General features: G+C 41.5%; 1 protein-coding gene across 7 annotated transcripts in view; it reads left to right on the top strand.

Annotated features, from left to right (window-relative positions):
* AAGAB (alpha and gamma adaptin binding protein) overlaps positions 1-20,105 on the top strand; it is a 74,620-nt gene that overhangs the window by 32,615 nt on the left and 21,900 nt on the right. For all 7 annotated transcript variants that reach the window (XM_055536798.1, XM_055536796.1, XM_055536795.1 and 4 more), the window contains exon 5: positions 3,922-4,005. In XM_055536798.1, the coding sequence (XP_055392773.1) occupies positions 3,922-4,005 (84 nt within the window). The remainder of the gene's footprint in view (positions 1-3,921; positions 4,006-20,105) is intronic.

Genomic DNA, 20,105 nt, shown 5'->3' with positions numbered 1-20,105 from the left:
TCATTATTTGTTTTACGTATTGGGGCGTTCCTGTATTGGTGCATATAGTGTCCTCCTTTATTTTTCTTTATGCTTTTTGCTTTAAAATCTATTTTGTCTGACAAGAGTATTGCCAACTCTTGCTTTCCTGTGATCTTCATTTGCAGGATATGCCTTTTTCCATCCCCTCGCTTCCGATCTGTGTGTTCTTTGCCCTAAAGTGCAAAGTGTCTTGCGGTGCCTACAAGGGTGCCTTGTCGGTGGCTTAGTCTCTTGTTTTTTTAATCCAGTCCGCCACCCCGTGTCCTTTGATTGGAACAGTCTGTTTACATTTGAGGAAATTATTGGTAAATATGTATTTAATATCATTTTAAACCTTGTTTTCCAGTTGATGCTGTGTTTCTCCTTTGTCTCTTTGTTTTTCATTTTGTGGTTTGATGATTTCCCTTTATTTTATGCTTGTGTTTTCTGTTTGTTTTTTTGTGAATCTGTTGTATGTTTTTGATTTGTGGTTACCCTGTTTTTCAAGTATGTTAACCCCTTCCTATATCTGCTTGCTTTTAGACTGGTAGTCATATAGGCTCAAATAAACGAATCTGTATTTTCCTACTCTCCTCCCCTGCATTTTATCATTTTGATGTCCTCAGTTACCTCTTCATGTTTATCCTTTTGCCATTCCTTACGTTTATCATCGCTTTCATAAAAAGATTTAAAGCCTTTTTTTTTTCTTTTTGGTCTGTATATTGGCTTATTTAAATGATTTACTTTACAATTGTGATTTTCTCTTTCCTATCTTCTTGATTCTTTTATAATAAGAGAAGACCTTAATATTTCTTTTAGAATAGGTCTAGTATTGCTCTTTTCTTTTAGTTTTTCCTTATTTGAGAAATTCTTTATCTCTCTTTCTCTTCTAAATGTTATTCTTGCTGGGTAGAGCATTCTAGGTTGCAGATTTTTCCCTTTTAAGACTTTAAATATGTGTATCCACTCACTTCTAGCCTGCATGATTTCTGTAGAGAAATCAGCTTATAGCCTTATGGGTGTTCCCTTATAATTAACTCTTTGTTTTTCTTTTAGTGCATTTGGGATCTTCTCTTTGTCTTTCGCTTTTGCCATTTTGATTATAATATGTCTTCATGTTGGTCTCTTTGGGTTCATCTTGTTCAGGAACTTCTGTGCTTTCTGTATCTGGATATCTGTTTCCTTCTTTAGGTTTGGAAAGTTTTCAGCCATAATTTCTTCAAACACATTTTCAATCCCCTTTTCTCTCTCTTCTCCTTCTGAAGTCCCTGTCATCATAGAAGCGCACCCTTTATGTTATCCCATGCATGCATGCTCAGTTGCTTTAGTTGTGGTCCAGCTCTTTGCAACCCAGTGAACCATAGCATGCCAGGCACCTCTGTCCATGGGATTTCCCTGCAGGAGTACTGGAGTGTGTTGCAGTGCCCTTCTTCAGGGAATTTTCCCAACCCAGGGATTGAACCCATGTTTTCAGTGTCTCCTGCATTGCAGGAGAATTTACTGCTGAGCCACCAGGGAAGACCATGTTATCCCATAGGTATTTTATATTATTTTCACTTTTTTTTTTTTATTTGACTTTCTGTCTACTGTGTTCTTGGAGAAGGCAATGGCACCCCACTCCAGTACTCTTGCCTGGAAAATCCCATGGACGGAGGAGCCTGGTAGGCTGCAGTCCATGGGGTCGCTAAGAGTTGGACACGACTGAGCGACTTCACTTTCACTTTTCACTTTCATGTGTTGGAGAAGGAAATGGCAACCGACTCCAGTGTTCTTGCCTGGAGAATCCCAGGGACGGGAGCCTGGTGGGCTGCCGTCTGTGGGGTTGCACAGTCAGACATGACTGACGTGCCTTAGCAGCAGCAGCAGCTACTGTGTTCTGAAGGGTGATTTTCATTATTCTATTTTCCAGATCACTTTTTCATTTTGCTAGTCATTGCCTTTATCTTAGTTTTAATCTTGGCAAATGAATTTTCTAATTTTCTTGCCTCCTCATAGTTTCTAGTTATTTGTTTGTTTTACAGTAATATGCATTTCTGTCGATAGCCTTTCTTAATTCCTCTGGTATCTTTATTACCTCTTTTTTGAACTTGGAGTCTATTATACTGGAGAGGTCTGTTTAATTGTTCTTTTAGGGGAATTCTCTTGGTCTTTTAACTGGTATTGGCTCCTCTGCATCTTCATTTTACATATATTTCTCTTACTCTGAGAAACTTATATACTGTGGTCTTGGAAGGCTATTTATTTGTGGGAGTGTCTCTGTGTAGCTTGTTGTAGGTTTAATGTTTTCGGTGCAAGGGCTGCTTTTATGTGGATGCCTTCCTTCTCTCCTCAGCATGTGCCAGCTGTTACCCCTTGATAGGGGGTGCACAGATGCTGTAACTCATGTGTTCTCCCAGGCCAATGGCGGCATTGGCTGATACCACTCCCAGGGCCCATGGCGGCAGCTTCTGTGCGCTCGTAGGTTCCACAACAGCAGGGGCAGTGATTGGCACCATTTCTTGGATCTCTCTGTGCCTGTAGTGGTTTGTGTTGCCCCCAGAGCTTGCATAGGCAGTGTCCTGAAGTCTGAGACCGTGTGTGTAGGGAAAGAGGCTCTTAAAGCAGTCCTGCCTTTCCCCTTGCGTGACCCCTACAGTGGCACCTTGCCTCTGTGGCAGGTCCAGGCTTCTTCCTCATGCACCTTTGGTTGTGGATGTACCATACTCCAACCCTTCAGGCCATCTCTGCACAGCCAACCCCAGCACTCCCCCTGAGTTTGACCTCCAAAGCCTGAGGTGCAGCACCCAGCCCCCACCTGCACTGGCAGGCACATGTCTCAGACTGGGCAGTGCAGGGCGGCCACACCTACTGTCTGTGTAGGTCTGCGTTTTGCCTTCTCCAGCCAGTTGCTGCACTCTCCTTTGAGGCTCCAGAGCTCCCACTCTGTCCTGGCTGATCTCTCTGCTGGTGCGGGGACTTCCCAGGATATTGGAACCTTTGCTCTTTCATGGCTCCCTTCCAGGGTTGCAGGTCCTGTCCTGATTCCTTTCTCTTTCTTTTTTCCTTTTGTTTTGTCCTACCTGGTTATGTGGAAATTTTCTTCCCCTTTCAGAAGTCTTGAGTTCTTCTGCCAGTGTTCAGTAGGTGTTCTGTGAGAATTGTTCCACGTGTAGACGTATTTTTGACGTATTTGTTGAAGGAGGTGAGCTCCACATCCTTCTCCTTTCCCATCTTCTTCACTGTCCAGTTTCTAGAATATTCTTCTCAGGAGCTCTAAGCTTTGTATTTTCTTAGTTTTTTTTTCCTTTTTACATAAGTTATAGAGTGAAACAACAACTAAATAGGCAAGATAATTGTCAGTTATTTTAAAGTGTGGACTGCGGCCCACAGTCCTAGATATGCACATGTAGTCAGCCCTCTGTATCTAAGTGTTTTGCATCCGTGGATTCAACCAACAACATGTTGAAAATGTTCAGGAAAAAAAATCCAGAGGGTTCCAAAAAGTTTACATAGTATTAGGTATTATAAGTAGTCAAGGGATGATTTAAAGTATACGGGAGGAAAAAAAGATGTATGGGATGATAATGCAGGTAGATTATGTGCTAGGTCACTTCAGTCATGTCCAACTCTCTGCAGCCCTATGGACTGCAGCCTGCCAGGCTCCTCTGTCCATGGAATTTTCCAGGCAGGAATATTGGAGTGGGTTGCCATGCCCTTCTCCAGGGGTTCTTCTGGACCCAGGGATCGATCAGTGGGTAGATTATATGTAAACACTAAGCCATTTTATATAAGGAACTTGAGCATCTGCAGATTTTGGTATCCATGGTGGGGAGAGAATCCTGGAGCCAGTCCTCCATGAATACTGAGGGATGAATATATATAAAGATTTATGTGTGTGTGTGTATATATATATAATTTTTTTTTTTTGCCCTCCCTGATTAGATGACTTCCCAGAATCTACAGGAGTAAAGCGAATTGTTCAAGCCTTGAATGCCAACGTCTGGTCCAATGTAGTGATGAAGAATGGTAAGTAACTTGGGACTAAACGTCCTAAGGACTTTTTTCCTCCATTCTAAGTTTTAAATTATTCAGATATATGTGGAAGCATTAGGATTATATGAAATCTGTATATTTGTTCCATTTTAAAGTCCCCAGTTGAAGAGAAGGCCAAAATAAACATTTCTAAGAATTTAAAGTATATGTTTACTCGTTAACAAGAATTTGTAACTTACGTTTAATATGCTTGGCCTTGTCTTTGGCTTTGAGAAATAGCCCCAAAGTTGTAGAGCATGAATTCTATCCTTAGAGAGCTCATAGTCCAGCAGAGGAATCAAAGTGTATACTTTTAAAATGCTAGGTAACTGTGCAAGGCAGTCTTTGATGAGTACAGAATGCCTGATACAAGCAGCAGAGGCAGAGGGGCCAGAGGTGTGGCCTTTATTTATTGTGGGCCTGAGTATAGAGAGTTTCAAGACGAAAGCAGGTCCTAACAGTTGTCTTCACGGGATGGTCAGGATTTGGGTTGGTGAAGCGAGAGTGGCAAACAGTGGAGGGAGCATGTCTTCAAGAATAATGGTTGTATCTTTTAGGGTTTCTCAGAAACTCTTGCCTACCAGTTGGACCTAGCTTAGGGGAGAGAGGCCTGTATTTGAGGCAGGACAATCTGAGCTTTTTCCTATAGGAAGTGATAAGTCATTATGAGACTTCTTAACAAGTGGTGCAAAGAAGTTGACACCTTTGAAAGGTTGATGTTGTGGTGGGTTTGGCAGCTGAAGCACGTAGAGGTAGAGCCTGAAGTCAGGAGACCAGGCCCCTGTGGCCGCAGCTCAGTAGCCACAGGGCGAGAAGCTGAACCTGAAGTGCGATTTGAAGCCAACAGGCTAGTTGGTACATTAGCCTCTTATTGTCTGTATTAGTTTGCTCGAGGCTGCAGTAACAAAGTGCAGCCAGCTGGAGTCTTAGAACAACAGGTATTTATTGTCTCACAGTTCTAGATGCCAGAGGTCCAAAATCAAGGTGTCAGCAGGGGCTGTGTTCCCTTTGAAGGTGTCAGGGAGGTATCTGCCCCGGCTGTCTCTTCTGGCTTCTGGTAGCGTAATTCCAGTCTTCACATGTATTCTCCCTGTTTGCTGGTCTCTGTCCCTGTCTTCTTTATATAAGGATAATAGTCATAATGAATTAAGAGCCCACCCTACCCCAACATGACTTCATCTTTACTAATTATATTTGCAAATAAGGTAACAATCGGAGGTATGAGAGGTTAGAACTTCACCATATAATTTGTAGGGGGGTGTAGTTCAACCTATAACATATTTCTGTAGGGATCACTGCCTGTGTAGCGTTTTTCTTTTTTGTAGCTCTTGGCTGCCCCAACAAGTATGTTATGCTAGGTGAAACACTGCAGAAAAGAATGAGAAAAATCATGTTTAAGTGACCTTATCCCATATTCCCTGAGATAAAGGAAAATTGGTTTTATAAAAACAGAGATATTTCATCTCAATTTTCTGTTGACACTTGAGAGTAAAGTGAAGTGGGGGCTTTTGAGCTTGCCTGAGATCTAATTTAAGCCATACATCATGAGAGAATTTGCTTCTGGCATAGAAAGGTATTCCTTCCTCCCCTTTCCTTCTCCTTCCTCCGTTTTACTTAATTTTTTTCTGGGGGAAAATCTAATGGGTCTGTTATGTTGAATTCCAAAGATATTAGACTTTATTCTGTTGCAGAAGCAATTAAGTTAAGGCCATCATAGTTCTAAAAAAAATAGATTTCAGCCTATGTTGTCATCTCCCTGTTACCAAAACAGACTCCAGTCAAGGCTTGGTTCTCATTCATTCATTCAGCAAATCCTTGTTGAAAATTTATCATGGTGAACCATTGCTATAGACAATCATCACTATGAAAATACACTTAAGGTATGGGACATAAACTGGATCAGTGTGGAATACAGTTACATTCAGTGGTGCTTTTTATAGTCATGAGAAATATTTTCAGGAGAGCTTATTCAGTTTCAATCACTTTTTGAAAAATCTGTCCCCCAAGTTTGCACATTAAGTAAGTACTGTGGGCTTCCCAGGTGGTGCTAGTGGTAAAGAACCCAGCTACCAATGCAGGAGACTTAAAAGACACAGGTTTGATCCCTGGATCAGGAAGATCCCCTGGAGAAGGTCACGGCAACCCATTCCAGTCTTCTTGCCTGGTGAATCCCATGGATAGAGGAGCCTGGCAGGCTACAGTTCATGGGGTTGCAAAGAGTCGGATATGACAGAAGTAACTTAGCACGCATTCACATCTTATAATTGACATTTATAGCTATAAATTTAGAAGCTGGACTGAGCACACTTTATTACTTTGGAATTATGGTCAAAGGTATTTTCTGGAAAACAAAATATGCTTTTCAAACACTAAACAATACTTATGAGAACTGCAAAGCCAAGAGGCACACTGGATTTCTCACGGTCTTTGCCTTGAAGCGTCATTTATTTGTTTTCTCTGCAGTAAGTGATATATTGGTTTGCTGTTAACCAAATCTCAAATATTGCTGTTAGCTTAATTCCATTTTTAAGAGGATCTTGACCTACATGGTATGAAGGAGACTTAATTCTCTTCCTTCTTGAAGGAGCCCGAGGTGTGGAAATACAGTGACATTTAGAGGCAGCCCACATTTTAGGAGGCGTGGAGGACGTCCTTGTGTAACCCACATCTTAGATTAGAGACAGAACTCTGTGTGAGTGTATGGTGGGGGTCACGTTCCTGTTCCAGGGTTGCCCTACCTCCCGTGCTCCCTGCAGGTCCTTGCTTTGCTGGTGGGCTGAGTGAACCGAGCCTGCCTCCCAGCAGGCTGTTCTTGAATCCTGCCAGCAGGTGCTCAGGCTGCTTTGTTTATTTGCAGGTGTCCATCTTTTCTACTTCTTTTTTCTCTTTCATTTCCCCCTTTTTCTCTTTCTCTCCTTTTATTTTTCTCTTTTCTTTAAAAATTGTGGTTAAATACACATAGCATGAGAGTTACCATTTGAACCATTTTTAAGTATGCGGTTCAGAGGCATTAAATATGTTCGCATTGTTGTCCAGCCATCACTACTCAAAGCTTTTTAAACCCCCCAAAATTTTACATCAGGAAGTTAGTTGACAAAATAAAGAAAGGTATTGGAAGTGTTCTTTTTTGTTTGTCTTTCTGCTGGAAATTCAACCAAGGTTTTTTACACAGGGTTTTATTATTTATTTAAAATTTATGAATTTTAATTGGAGGCTAATTACTTTACAGTATTGTAGTGGTTTTTGCCATACATTGACATGAATCAGCCACAGGTATACATGTGTTCCCCATTCCTGAACCCCCCTCCCACCTCCCTCCCCATCCCATCCCTCTGGGTCATCCCAGTGCACCAGCCCTGAGCGCCCTGTCTCATGCACTGAACCTGGACTGGCGATCTGTTTCACATATGATAATATACATGTTTCAATGTTATTCTCTCAGATCATCCCACCCTCGCCTTCTCCCACAGAGTCCAAAAGACTGTTCTATACATCTTTTACACAGGATTTTAGAGAACAGTAGGAGAGGTAGCATACCTAATTCATTCTAAGGCCAGGTTAAAATGATCCAAATCCCTAAAAATAGTACCAGTAAAGAAAGTCATTAGAGGCCATCTCCTCTATGAACATAGATGCCATGATTTTAACCAAAATACTAGCAACCCTAGCCCTGAAATACATAAAAAGAATATAACATGACCTAGTTGAGTTATTCCAAGAACCTAAGATTCTTTAATATAAGAAAGAGCTACTTAAATCATCACATGAACAGGTTATGGGGGTATCATATCATTATGGCAGTTAATGAAAAATGCATTTAAAATTTTCAACATTTGTACAGAGGGAGGAAATAAAGAAACTGTGAACAAATCAGAAGTGGACTCTTGTGGCAGAAATTGACAATATGTAATATAGTATATACCACACTGAATGTAAAACAGGGAGAGGTGGAGTGGTGCCACTTCTCACTTTCAGGACACTAATGACTAGTTTTTATGTTGTTGTTTTCATTAGAAAATTACTGTAATCACAGTTGATTCTTTGGGATTATTGCATTGCCAGTTATATAATCTCAGTTAATTATTTTGAAATATGTATTATCTATTTATTTGTCAAGCAATAATGGATCATTGAGGTTATGTCATATTGGTCTTTAATTTCAATTCAGAAAAGTATCAGTTTGAAAACCTTTTAAAAATGCATTTTAAATGTGCTCAGCTTGGGAAAAACATTTCCAATTCTAATAAGGACTGTGAAAATTTAGCTGTTCCGGCAAATATCCCTGAAAACATACAGATCTGACTAGGGTTTCATTTCTTTGCAGTTTATTGGCCACTAGGCATTCAAAAGTCAAACACTCAATCTGAAAATCCACTTAATTAAAAACTTAGACATGAATAACTGTCTTCCTGCCTTCTACCAAAATAAAGTGAATGTGTTTTCCTCAGTGGGACTTCCTGATTGAAATGAATGGCAAGCTCAATTCTTTGCTTATTGCAAGTCTGAATAACTTACCCTGCTATAGTAGGTAGCCTCGTAAGTTTTTGCCCCTAGTCTTTTCCTTAAAAGTTAATAATATAGAAGATGGTTCCTTGGGACTCTAGTTTCACCACCTTTGTGGCCTGCTGGTTTTGCAAATAAGGTTGTTATTCCTTGCCTCAACAACTTGTCTCTCGATTTATTAATCTGTCATGCCATGAGCATTATGAGCTTGGACTTGGTAAAAAGTTTTGGCCTGCCAGCCTGGAATCTTGGGGCTCATAGACAGCTGGCATGGGTTGAGGAATTTTCAGGTAAGGCCCTAACAGCTTCCAGGACCACTTGTCTTGAGAATCTTCCCTTCAGAATTCCCCAAAGCAACACTGTCTGCCACAGGGTTTGGCAGTTGAAGCAAGAAACTGACATCTGGTCTGTACAATAGGGTAAATAGAAAATATAAAGTTAATGATAACTTAGAAGTATGAGATTAACAGATACAAACCACATAAAACAATAAGGATTTACTGTATAGCAAAGGGAGCTATATTCACTATATTATAATAGTCTATAATGGAAAATAATCTGAATATTTATATATGTAAAACTGAATCACTTTGCTGTACACTTGAAACTAACATAGTATTGTAAATCAGTTATGTGAAGTGAAAGTTGCTCAGTCATGTCCAGCTGTTTGTGACCCATGGACTGTATAGTCCATGGAATTCTCCAGGCCAGAATACTGACGTGGGTAGCCTTTCTCTTCTCCAGGGGATCTTCCCAACCCAGGGATCGGACCCAGGTCTCCCACATTGCAGGCGAATTCTTTACCAGCTGAGCCACAAGGGAAGCCCAAGAATACTGGAGTGGGTAACCTGTCCCTTCTGCAGCAGATCTTCCCAACCCAGGAATCGAACCGGGGTCTCCTGCATTGCAGGCAGATTCTTTACCAACTGAGCTATCAGGGAAATCAACTATACTTGAACTACTAAAAAAAAAATGAGGGATATATTGTGCAGCTGGAAACACACACACACATTAGTGATACAGAAACAACCAAAGAAAAGATAAATTGAACTTCATCAAAATTAAAAAACTTTTGTAATTCAAAGTACACTTAGGAAAGTGTCCTCTGAATGGTGGAAAGTATCTGTAAACCATACATTTATCTGATAAGGATCTAGTTGTTCAGTCAGTCAGTCATGTCTGACTCTGTGACTCCATGGACCGCAGCACTCCAGGCTTCCCTGCCCTTCACTATCTCCTGGAGTTTGATCAAACTCATGTCTATTAAGTTGATGATGCCACCTAACTTATCTCATCCTCTGTTGCCCCGTTCTCTTCCTGCCCTCAATCTTTCCCAACATCAGTGTCTTTTCCAGTGAGTTAGCTCTTTGCATCAGGTGACCAAAGATTTGGAGCTTCAGTATCAGTTCTTCCAGTGAATATTTACGGTTAATTTTCCTTTAGGATTGATTGGTTTAATCTCCTTCCTGTCCAAGGGACTCTCAAGAGCCTTCTCCAGCACCACAGTTTAAAAGCATCAATTCTTTGGTGCTCAGCCATCTTTATGGTTCAGCTCTCACATCTCTACATGATTTTTGGAAAGACCATAGCTTTGACTATATGGACCTTTGTTGGCAAAATAATGTCTTTGCTTTTAATATGTTGTCTAGGTTTGTCATAGGTTTTCTTCCAAGGAGCAAGCACCTTTAATTTCATGGCTGCAGTCACCATCTGCAGTGATTTTGGAGCCCAAGATTCTGCCACTGTTTCCATTTTTTCCTCATCTATTTGCCATGAAGTGATGGGACCAGATGCCATGATCTTAGTTTTTTGAATGTTGAGTTTTAAGCCAGCTTTTTTACCCTCCTTCACCTTCATCAAGAGGCTCTTTAGTTCCCCTTCGCTTTCTGCCATTGGGGTGGTGTCATCTGCATATCTCGAGGTTATTGATATTTCTACCAGCAGTCTTGATTCCAGCTTATGATTCATCCAGCCCGGCATTTTGCGTAATGTACTCTGCATATAAGTTAAATAAACAGGTGACAGTATACAGCCTTGACATACTCCTTTCCCAATTTTGAACCAGTCCATTGTTCCATGTCTGGTTCTGACTTTTGCTTCTTGGCCTGCATACAGGTTTCTCAGGAGGCAGGTAAGGTGGTCTGGTGTTCTAATCTCTTTAACAGCTAATGCTGCTGCTGCTGCTGCTGCTGCTGCTAAGTCGCTTCAGTCGTGTCCAACTCTGTGCGACCCCATAGACGGCAGCCCACCAGGCTCCCCCATCCCTGGGATTCTCCAGGCAAGAACACTGGAGTGGGTTGCCATTTCCTTCTCCAATGCATGAAAGTGAAAAGTGAAAGTGAAGTCGCTCAGTCGTGTCCGACTCTAGCGACCCCATGGACTGCAGCCTACCAGGCTCCTCCGTCCATGGGATTTTCTAGGCAAAAGTACTGGAGTGGGGTGCCATTGCCTTCTCCAAACAGCTAATGTTAGTAGTTCTCAAAATTTGCTGCATATTATAATTACCTGGGGATAATCACCTGGAGAAGATGTTTTAAATCTCTATGCCTAGGCCTCACCCCACAACAGTTAATGCAGAATCTCCAAAAATTTTCCACAATTTGTTGTGATCCACACAGTCAAAGGCTTCAGTGTAGTCAATGAAGAAGATGTTTTTCTGGAATTCCCTTGTTTTTTCTATTTTTTTTTTTTTTTTTTTAAATATCCCTTGTTTTTTCTATGGTCCAACGGATGTTAGCAATTTGACCTCTGGTTCCTCTGCCTTTTCTAAATCCACCGTGTACATCTGAAGGTTCTTGGTTCATGTATTGTTGAAGCCTGTCATGAAGGATTTTGAGCACTACCTTGCTTGCATGGTGAAATAAGTGGAACTGTGCCCTAATATGAACATTCTTTGGCATTTCCCTTCTTTGGAATTAGAATGAAAACTGACCTTTTCCAGTCTTGTAGCCACTGCTAAGTTTTCCAAATCCAATTTTCCTATTGAATTCAGCAGTTTAACAGCATCATCTTTTAGGATTTGAAATAGCTGGGATTTGATCACCTCCACTAGCTTTGTTCATAGTAATGCTTCCTAAGGCCCACTTGACTTCACACTGAAAGATGTCTGGCTCTAGGTGAGTGACCACACCATCGTGGTTATCTGGGTCACTAAGACCTTTTTTGTACAGTTCTTCTGTGTATTCTTGCCACTTCTTCTTAATATCTTCTGCTTCTGTTAGGTCCATGGCATTTCTGTCTTTATTATGCCCATCTTTGCATGGAATGTAGTACTTAGAATGTATAAAGAAATCATATAGCTTAATATAATGAAAAGACAGTGCAATTTTTTAAATGGTGAAGGAGTTGAATAGACATTTTTCCAAAGAAGGTACACAAATGGTCAGTAAGCATATGAAAAGATGCTTAACATTATTAATCATCAGGGAAGTCACAGCCACATGAGATGCAACTTCATTCCCACCAGGTTAGCTATAATCTAAAGAGACATTAAGAAGCATTAGTGAGGATGTGAAGAAATTAGAACCCTTATACACTGATGATGAGAATGTAAAATGGTGCTGTAGCCACTTTGAAACAGTAGTAGTTTCTCAGAAAAGTAAGCCATATGACCCAGCAGTTCCACTCATAGGTATTTTACCCAAGAGAATTGAAAACATATGTCCACAAAAAAACTTGTACACAGATGTTTCTAGCAGCAATATTCATAATTGCAAAAAAAAGTGGAAACAAATGCTGAATTGGAAATAACTGCTGAAAACAACATCCATATGATAGAATATTATTCAACCATAAAAAGAAATGAAGCATGGATACATGCTACAACGTGGATGAACCTCAAAAACATTATGCTAAATGAAAAAAGCCAGACACAAAGGCCACGTATTTTAACAATTCCACTTAAGTGAAGTGTTCAGAAGAGTTAAATTCATAGAGATAGAAAGTAGGTTAGTGGCTCCCAGGGGCAGGGAGGGGTGGTTCGGGGTGTGAGATTTCTTTTTTGGAGTGATGAAAGTGTTTTAGAATTATGTAGTGATGGTGGCTACCCAGCTTTGTAAACACCAAAACCCACCAACTTCCACACACGAGAGAAGTCGAATGTTGTGTATACGCAAGTGATACCTCAGTAAGGAGGAGGAAAGGGAAGGCTGGAAGGAGAAAGGAAACAAGGAAGGAAGTCAGGAAGGAAAGAGGACTGATAATGATGATGGTACTGTTAGAAGGATGTTGGTCGGAGAAGGCAGTGCGATGGTAACCATACTAATGAGCTGCTGATATACATACATTATCTTATTTAATCACAGTATTCAAAAGAGTTAGGCTTAAAGAGGTCAAGTAATTTCCCCAAGGTCATATAAGTCATCAGTTCTCAAATTTGTGTGCACACTGGAATCACTTGGGGAAGTTTAAAAAGTACTGATGCCTGAATCTCATTCTTGGAGATTCTGCATTAACTGTTGTGGCCTACGCATAGAGATTTAAAACATCTTCTCCAGGTAATTATCCCCAGGTAATTATAACATGCAGTAAAGTTTGAGAACCACTAATATTAGCTGTGAAATAGCAAAACCTCTGATTTGAACTTAGATCTTTATAATTTTGAAGTCTCATGCATGTAACTACTGTAACGTATAGCCTTATAAATTACTATATTTTAATGACATTTTTCCAAAGAGTCTGGTGACAGTGTCCTGTCCGAAAATTTCTACGTAGCTGTGTTACCTTATGTGGCTCTCATTCTGTCTAGGCTTTATTTTCAATCTGGAAAAGGAGGTTGGTCTCCATCCATGGCTCTGGCTGTACAGTGAGATAACCTGGGAAGCTTTTACGACCTGTGCTGTCTGGGTTTCACCCAGACCATTTATCTTAGAAGGGAGGGGTGGCTACAGTATTTTTTAAGTGCCTCAGGAATTCAGATAGGCAATTTGGTTGAGAACCACTGACATAGATGATAGTCCTCTAATTCTAACTTGTAAGAGTCTGTGCTTAATCCACAGGAGTAAACTCAGCATTTTGAAAGCTATTAGCCCCTTGACTGATTTGCTTTCTCCCATTCATGAGTTGTGCAATACTCACAGGTCACTCCTCTGACTTACAAAGCCAGAGGACAGAGATAGGACTCTGCCCAGGGTAGAGTCACCTAGAGGCAAGATGAACATAGTGGGCCCTGTCCTCTGTACGTCCTTGGTACCTATTTCTAGTATGACAAGATCTTCTTGAGACCAGGGAGAAATAACACAGCCTTTATAAGTAGCTACCTGTCTGGGGCACAGTTGAGACCTTAGGTGTGGCTAGATCATATGAGTTTGTCTTCTGTCGACCTCAGATTTCTCACTGCTTCCTAATTTTAAGACCCAGTTTCAAGTGTCTGTTCATTCATTCAGAAAAATACTTTTTTTTTTTTTCTGGCTGGGCTGGGTCTTCATTGCTTTGCGCAGACTCTCTCTCGTTGTGGCCATAAGGGCTACGCTCCATTGCGGTGCACAAGCTTCTCACTGTAGTGGCTTCTCTTGTTGTAGAGCACAGTCTCTAGGCAGGTGGGCTTCAGTAGTTGCTGCTCATGGACTCAAGCCCTCGGGCTCAGTATCATGGTACATGGGTTTAGTTGCTCCCGGCATGTGGAATCTTCCTGGACCAGAGATCAAACCCATGTCCCCGTTATTGGCAGGCAGATTCTTATCCACTGCACCACCAGGCAAGTCCAAATAATATTTATCAAGTGGTTACTATGTGCCAGGCATTGATCTCTGTGGTTGGGATACATCAGTGAACAAAACAGACCCAAGTTTCTGTCCTTGTGGAGTTTTCATTCTAGTGGGACACAGCCAGTAGACAATACACCTAATTAGTAAGTTGTACAATATACTAGAAGATGATAAGTGATAATGAAAGAAAAATACAGCAGGGTTAAGGATATTGAGATAGTTGGGTAGATTGCAGTATTAAATAGGTGTAGGTCTTAAGGTTGATCTTCAGAGCTTGAGATCTGATGATGGAGATGAGGTATTTGCCATGTGATATCTGGGAGAATAGCTTAGCAGGCAGAGTGGATAGCTACAGCAGAGGCCCTGAAGAGAATCCACACCTGATGTGTTTGAAGAATATCGAGGACTGCACTGTGGCTGAGGAGGGAGCACAGTCAGGGGATAATGAAGGGTCTCACAGGCCATCATAGTAACTTTTGTATTTGCTCAGAGGCAGCCAGGGACTTGGGCAGGTCTTTTGCTGAGTAGAAGAGTAACATGACTGACGTGAGGTCTGAAAAGAGCACTCGGGCTGCTTTGTGAAGAGATGGTAGAGGGGAGGAGGAACCAAGGTGATCTCATAGGAGGTGATTGCAGTATTCCAGGTGAGAGAGAGCGGTGACACAGACCAGAGTTGTAGCAATGGAAGGAGTGAGGAAAGGTCAAATTCTGGATCTGTTTTGTGGTCGTGCCAGCTTGATATCCTGATGGTTTGGATGTGAGGGATGAGTGAGAGAGGACAGTCAAGGAGGACCCCAGGATGCAGGCCTGAGCAGTCAGAGGAAGAGGATGCCATCAGCAGCAGTAAGGAAGCTGCAGGTGAAGCCGACTTTGAGGGGCAAAGGGGCATATCAGTGGTTTCCTTTTGGACATGTTAACTTTTGAAATGGACGCTAGACTTCCAAGTGGAGATATCAAGTGGCCCGTTGGCTAGATGCATGGAGAGGCACATGCATAGCATTTAAAACCTTGAGTCTACATGAGAGCGCCAGGTGAGTAAATGTAGTGAATAAAGAGGACCAAGGACTCAGCACAGGGACATTCCAACAGAAGGAGGAAGGGGAGAAGAGAAAGAACCAGCCAGGGACACAGAGAGAGTGACAGGGGCCTGGAAGCACATTGGAGGGCTGTCAAGGTGGAGGGGGTGGTCAGCCGCGCCAGAGGCCGCTCACGGGTCAAGGAAGATGAGAACTGGTCTTCAGATTTAGCAATGTGGAGATCATCAGTGGCCTTGAGAACAGTTTTGGTGAAGTAGTCTTAGAAGAGATAAGGAGGAGAGGAATTGGAAATGGTGACTAAAAACCGCTCTTGAAAATTTTTTTTTTGCAGGAAAAAGGAACAAAGAAATAGGTGGGTGCTAGTGAGAAGGGTGTGGTTTTCTTTTATTATTTTTCTTGAGAATGAGATCAAGAGCAGCATGTTCATAGGCTGAAGGGAACGAGCTTGTAAAAAGTGAGAAAACTGTTGAAGGAGGAGGAGAAGGGAGGAGTGCTAGAGGCTGTCCTTGAGTAGGTGAGAGAGGGCGGGCTCTAGTGGGGGAGTGAAGAGGTTGGCCGTGGATGGGAGGGGAAAGTAGATCTGTGCAGAGGCAGAATGGAGTATGTGGGCACAGATGTTGCCGGGTGGGGAGATGTGGCATGGAGATCTGTGGAAATTTCTTCTGATGGCCTCTGTTTTCTCAGTGAAGTAAGAAGCCAGGTTATCATCTGAGGACAGAAGGAGGTTGCATTAGGATTTGAGGAGAGAGAAGAAAATGTGAAAGTTATCTAGGAGAATGAGACAGTAGATGATCCTAGGGATGTAAGATATGATTTTAAAAATAAATGACTGCCAGACAGCACGAAGGGGCCCGCTTGAAATTTGGTGTGATACGTTTAAAGTGAAGACAGGCACAGGCGGCATGAGTGTGTGTGTGTGCCTGTGGGAGTGGAGTCGAAGGGTGGGTCTTTTCCCTGGCTGCCTTCAGGTACACGGGTACAGCCATGGAATCGGCCGTTGAGCTTTTACCAAGCAAGGATAATCATGGTAAGAGAGAAGAAAGGGCTTCCCTGGTAGCTCAGAGGTTAAAGCGTCTGCCTGCAATGCTGGAGACCAGGGTTCGATTCCTGAGTTGGGAAGATTCCCTGGAGAAGGAAATGGCAACCTACTCCAGTACTCTTGCCTAGAACATCCCATGGATGGAGGAGCCTGGTAGGCCCCAGTCCATGGGGTCACAAAGAGTCGGACACTACTGAGCGACTTCACTTTACTTCACTTCATAAGAGAATGAGTATAATGATTGATCATGGAATTTAAGCTGAGTAAGAAAGGGAGAGAAAAATCAGGGCGGAGAGGATCAGGGAAAAGGTGATAGTTTTGAGGTCCTAGTGAAGCTGAAGGATAATTGGCTTGGGCTACTATAAGGGAGTGGGGATAATAAGCTGGGAAAATAAGCAGTGACCAGCGAATGAGATGCATGAAATTGAGATGACAGAGGGGTTGTAATTGATAATAATAAGATCTTAGGCTATGACCATGGGACTCTTTTACTGAAATAGGTTGAGGACAACATCTGTGAAACGAAACTTTAATGAATCAAGAGCCAAGTTCTTAGAAGGACTATCAGTATGTATATTGAACTTTCTGAGAATCAGACAGAAATAGTATTGGAGAAAAGGACAGTGAGCCAGTAATTAAAATTGTGATGAAATAAGGGGAATGGTTGGATAATATGTTAGATGATGGTAGCAAAGTATCAGATGCTTAGCCTTCAAATATAGACTGTGTGAGAGTATTGGTAAGGTTTTATATTCAGAGGCAGTTTTAGAAGTAATTTAATCCAGTGGGAGTGGGGGAATGTATACTAGATATGACACACATCTTCTCCAGGTGTTTGCCTGGCTCCCGTTGATAATCATTTTAACTAGTAAGCCCGTATTACCCAGTTGATGGGTAGGTGACATATCTCTCGAATGCATTTAGATAGAAAACTGATAGGAACGCTTGAGCTAGTCTGTTCTATCCAGTACAGGTATGGTTTCTATAGCATCCCTGCCAGATGATTGTCCACCATTTTTGGTTGAATGCTTCTAATAATAGTTACTTCAGTATTTTATGAAGCAGTATTCCTAGAAGCAGTAAATTGCATAGAAAAGTCAGAGAACAGGCCTGTTAATTCTCAGAAGATATAATATCTTAGTCTGGTAGTTTGAGGAAAGGATATTTTACTTTGTGATATAGAGCTGAGAACAGTGGTGAAAATTTTCTCTATAATGTATTTTCCCCACATCTCCCTATTTACTGGCTTTCATTTTGATCACTCTTCTTCCTTGTCCTCCTTGGAGGTGAAGAAAGTTCCAGTGGAAATGATTTAGCTCAGAGCTGTTGAAATGATCAAGGGGATGGGAAGAATGGAGATTGTCTAAAGTAATGAGTTTGGAAAAACCAAAACTGAGAAGGGATTTAATTGGAATATGTAGTGTAGGGTATGCCTAGGGTACATACGGACTTGATTTCCCAAAGCCTAGGAGGTAATTTGTGGAGTATATTCCACTAAGAGATGATCCAGGCAGAAAAGAGAAATGATTCTAAAAGGACTGCAGTGAATTCTTTTGAATGACAGTTGTGCCTGATTCAAGTTAGGAAGGCACTTGGCCTAAACTTTTAAGACTTTTCCTTTGGAGAACAATCATTTACTTCCCAATATTTTTCTATGCAGTATTTTTTTCTATCAAGTCTTGTACTGGCTGTACAGATTGCATATTGTTGAACTTTATAAAATTTAATAAGGGACATTGTTTTGTTTGGTATGCTAGTGTATATGAATTAGCCAGGGGAAGCATTTAGAACATAGAATCGCTATGCATGCCTCTGGCATGATGTGTTCCTTTCATAGATGTGGAAAAACGAGGCCCCAGGGAAGAGAGGTGACTTGCCCACATCCCCACAGTGAATCAGTAGCTAAGGTGAGACAAGAGGGCAGGTCTCCTGACCCAGGAGCGTTGTGTGTTTTTGCATTACTGTGTGTGTGTGTATCTCTGTGTGTGTGTTATTTGCTCAGTCATGTCCGACTAGGTTGGGAATTCTCCAGCAAGAGTACTGGAGTGGGTTTCCATTCCCTTCTCCAGGGGATCACAGTGTGTGGATCTACAGTATTGGTTGGTGAGAGAAATGAACACAGAGGAGTTAAATAATTTACCCAGGCTGCATGGGAAATTATTGGCAGAGTCAGATGAGCTCATTCCCCACAGAACTCTCTCAAGCCGAGGCGTTCTGCTGCCATGAGTAAGATTTTTAATGAGACAGGCAGGAAGTAATGATCATACCTGAGTTTTTGGACCATTTTTACTGACTGCATTTTAAATAAATCCTTTTAAAAAGGTTGATGTGGTGTTGATACTAAGTTTATCCCATTGTTCTGCACTTAATCCAAAACACCGGTAAGGCTTCTGGATAGTTACTGTAATAACTATCTTGTTATGCCTAATGAAAGATAGTTTATTTTAAATTTTTAAATAATAATTTTAAAATTATTTCTCTTCAGAGTCACCATGGATTATTCTCTTTAGTTTGAGTTAAGGTTTATTTGTACATAATAGGTGCTCACTTATTGTAATTTGTTACTTAATTTCACATTGTAAAAGGAAACAGGTTAAATTATAGTACTGCAGTTCAGTTCAGTTCAGTTCAGTCGCTCAGTTGTGTCCGACTCTTTGCAACCCCATGAATTGCAGCACGCCAGGCCTGCCTGTCCATCACCAACTCCCGGAGTTCACTCAGACTCACGTCTATTGAGTCGGTGATGCCATCCAGCCATCTCATCCTCTCGTCCCCTTCTCCTCCTGCCCCCAATCCCTCCCAGCATCAGGGTCTTTTCCAATGAGTCAGCCCTTCACATGAGTTGTAGACAAATTGTTATTCTAGAGAGAGATCTATAAATCTTCTTGATATAGAGGTGAAATTTCTGGGCTAACTTATAATAACCTGGTTTCATATTCTTGGCCCTACCAATGTCTTGTTTCATAAGTGAAAGCTTCATTTTAAAGAAATTTTTATTCGTTTTAAATTTAAGGATAATTGCTTTACAACTGGTTGATTGTGTTGACTTCTGCCGTACATCAACATGAATCAGCCATAGGGATACATATGTCCCCTCTCTCTTGAACCTCACTCCCACCCCTCCATCCCCAACCCCCTGCCATGTTGTTACAGAGCCCCAGTTTGAGTTTTCTGAGTCATACGACAGATTCCCATTGGCTATCTGTTTTACATGGGGTAGTATATATAATTTATTTTTTATGTATAAAGCACAGATATGCATATAATGTATAAGCATAGATATAGTGCATCTGTGATATTAATAGTTCAGTAAGGAGGGTATATCATAATTAGGAAACAAATGTCTAGAAAGGCCCTGAGGGGGCGTGTCTTTGTACCCAGTTCCTGGCACAGAGCTCCAAATAATACAATAAATTAATATTTGGGTTTTGTCCTGGCTCCTGAAACAATTCCAGAGCAGTCAAGGTGAAAATAGTATCTTCTGTGAATTCAATAACAGACCCCTTTAAACCACACTGGAGTTTATGTTAATAGAATGACTTTTGGAAAGCCCCTGAGAATGGGAGACTGGTTATCAGGGGAACCAGCCACATGATTAGATGGTTGGAACTTTCGACCCCACCCCCAACCTCTGAGTTGGGGAGGATGGCTAGAGGTTGTTAATCACCAATGGTCAATGATTTAATCAGTCATTTACTTCCAGTTAAATTGTAAGCAGTGGAATTTGGAGTTTCCAGATTGGTTAACACATTGAGGTGCTGGGAGGGAGGCATGCCTGGATACCTTGCTCTATGCATCTCTTCCATCTGG

The sequence above is a fragment of the Bubalus kerabau genome, chromosome 10, assembly GCF_029407905.1.
Source record: "Bubalus kerabau isolate K-KA32 ecotype Philippines breed swamp buffalo chromosome 10, PCC_UOA_SB_1v2, whole genome shotgun sequence".
Taxonomy (NCBI): Eukaryota; Metazoa; Chordata; class Mammalia; order Artiodactyla; family Bovidae; genus Bubalus; species Bubalus kerabau.
Note: the sequence above shows the minus strand (reverse complement) of the source record. Positions and strands in the feature narration are given on the sequence as shown.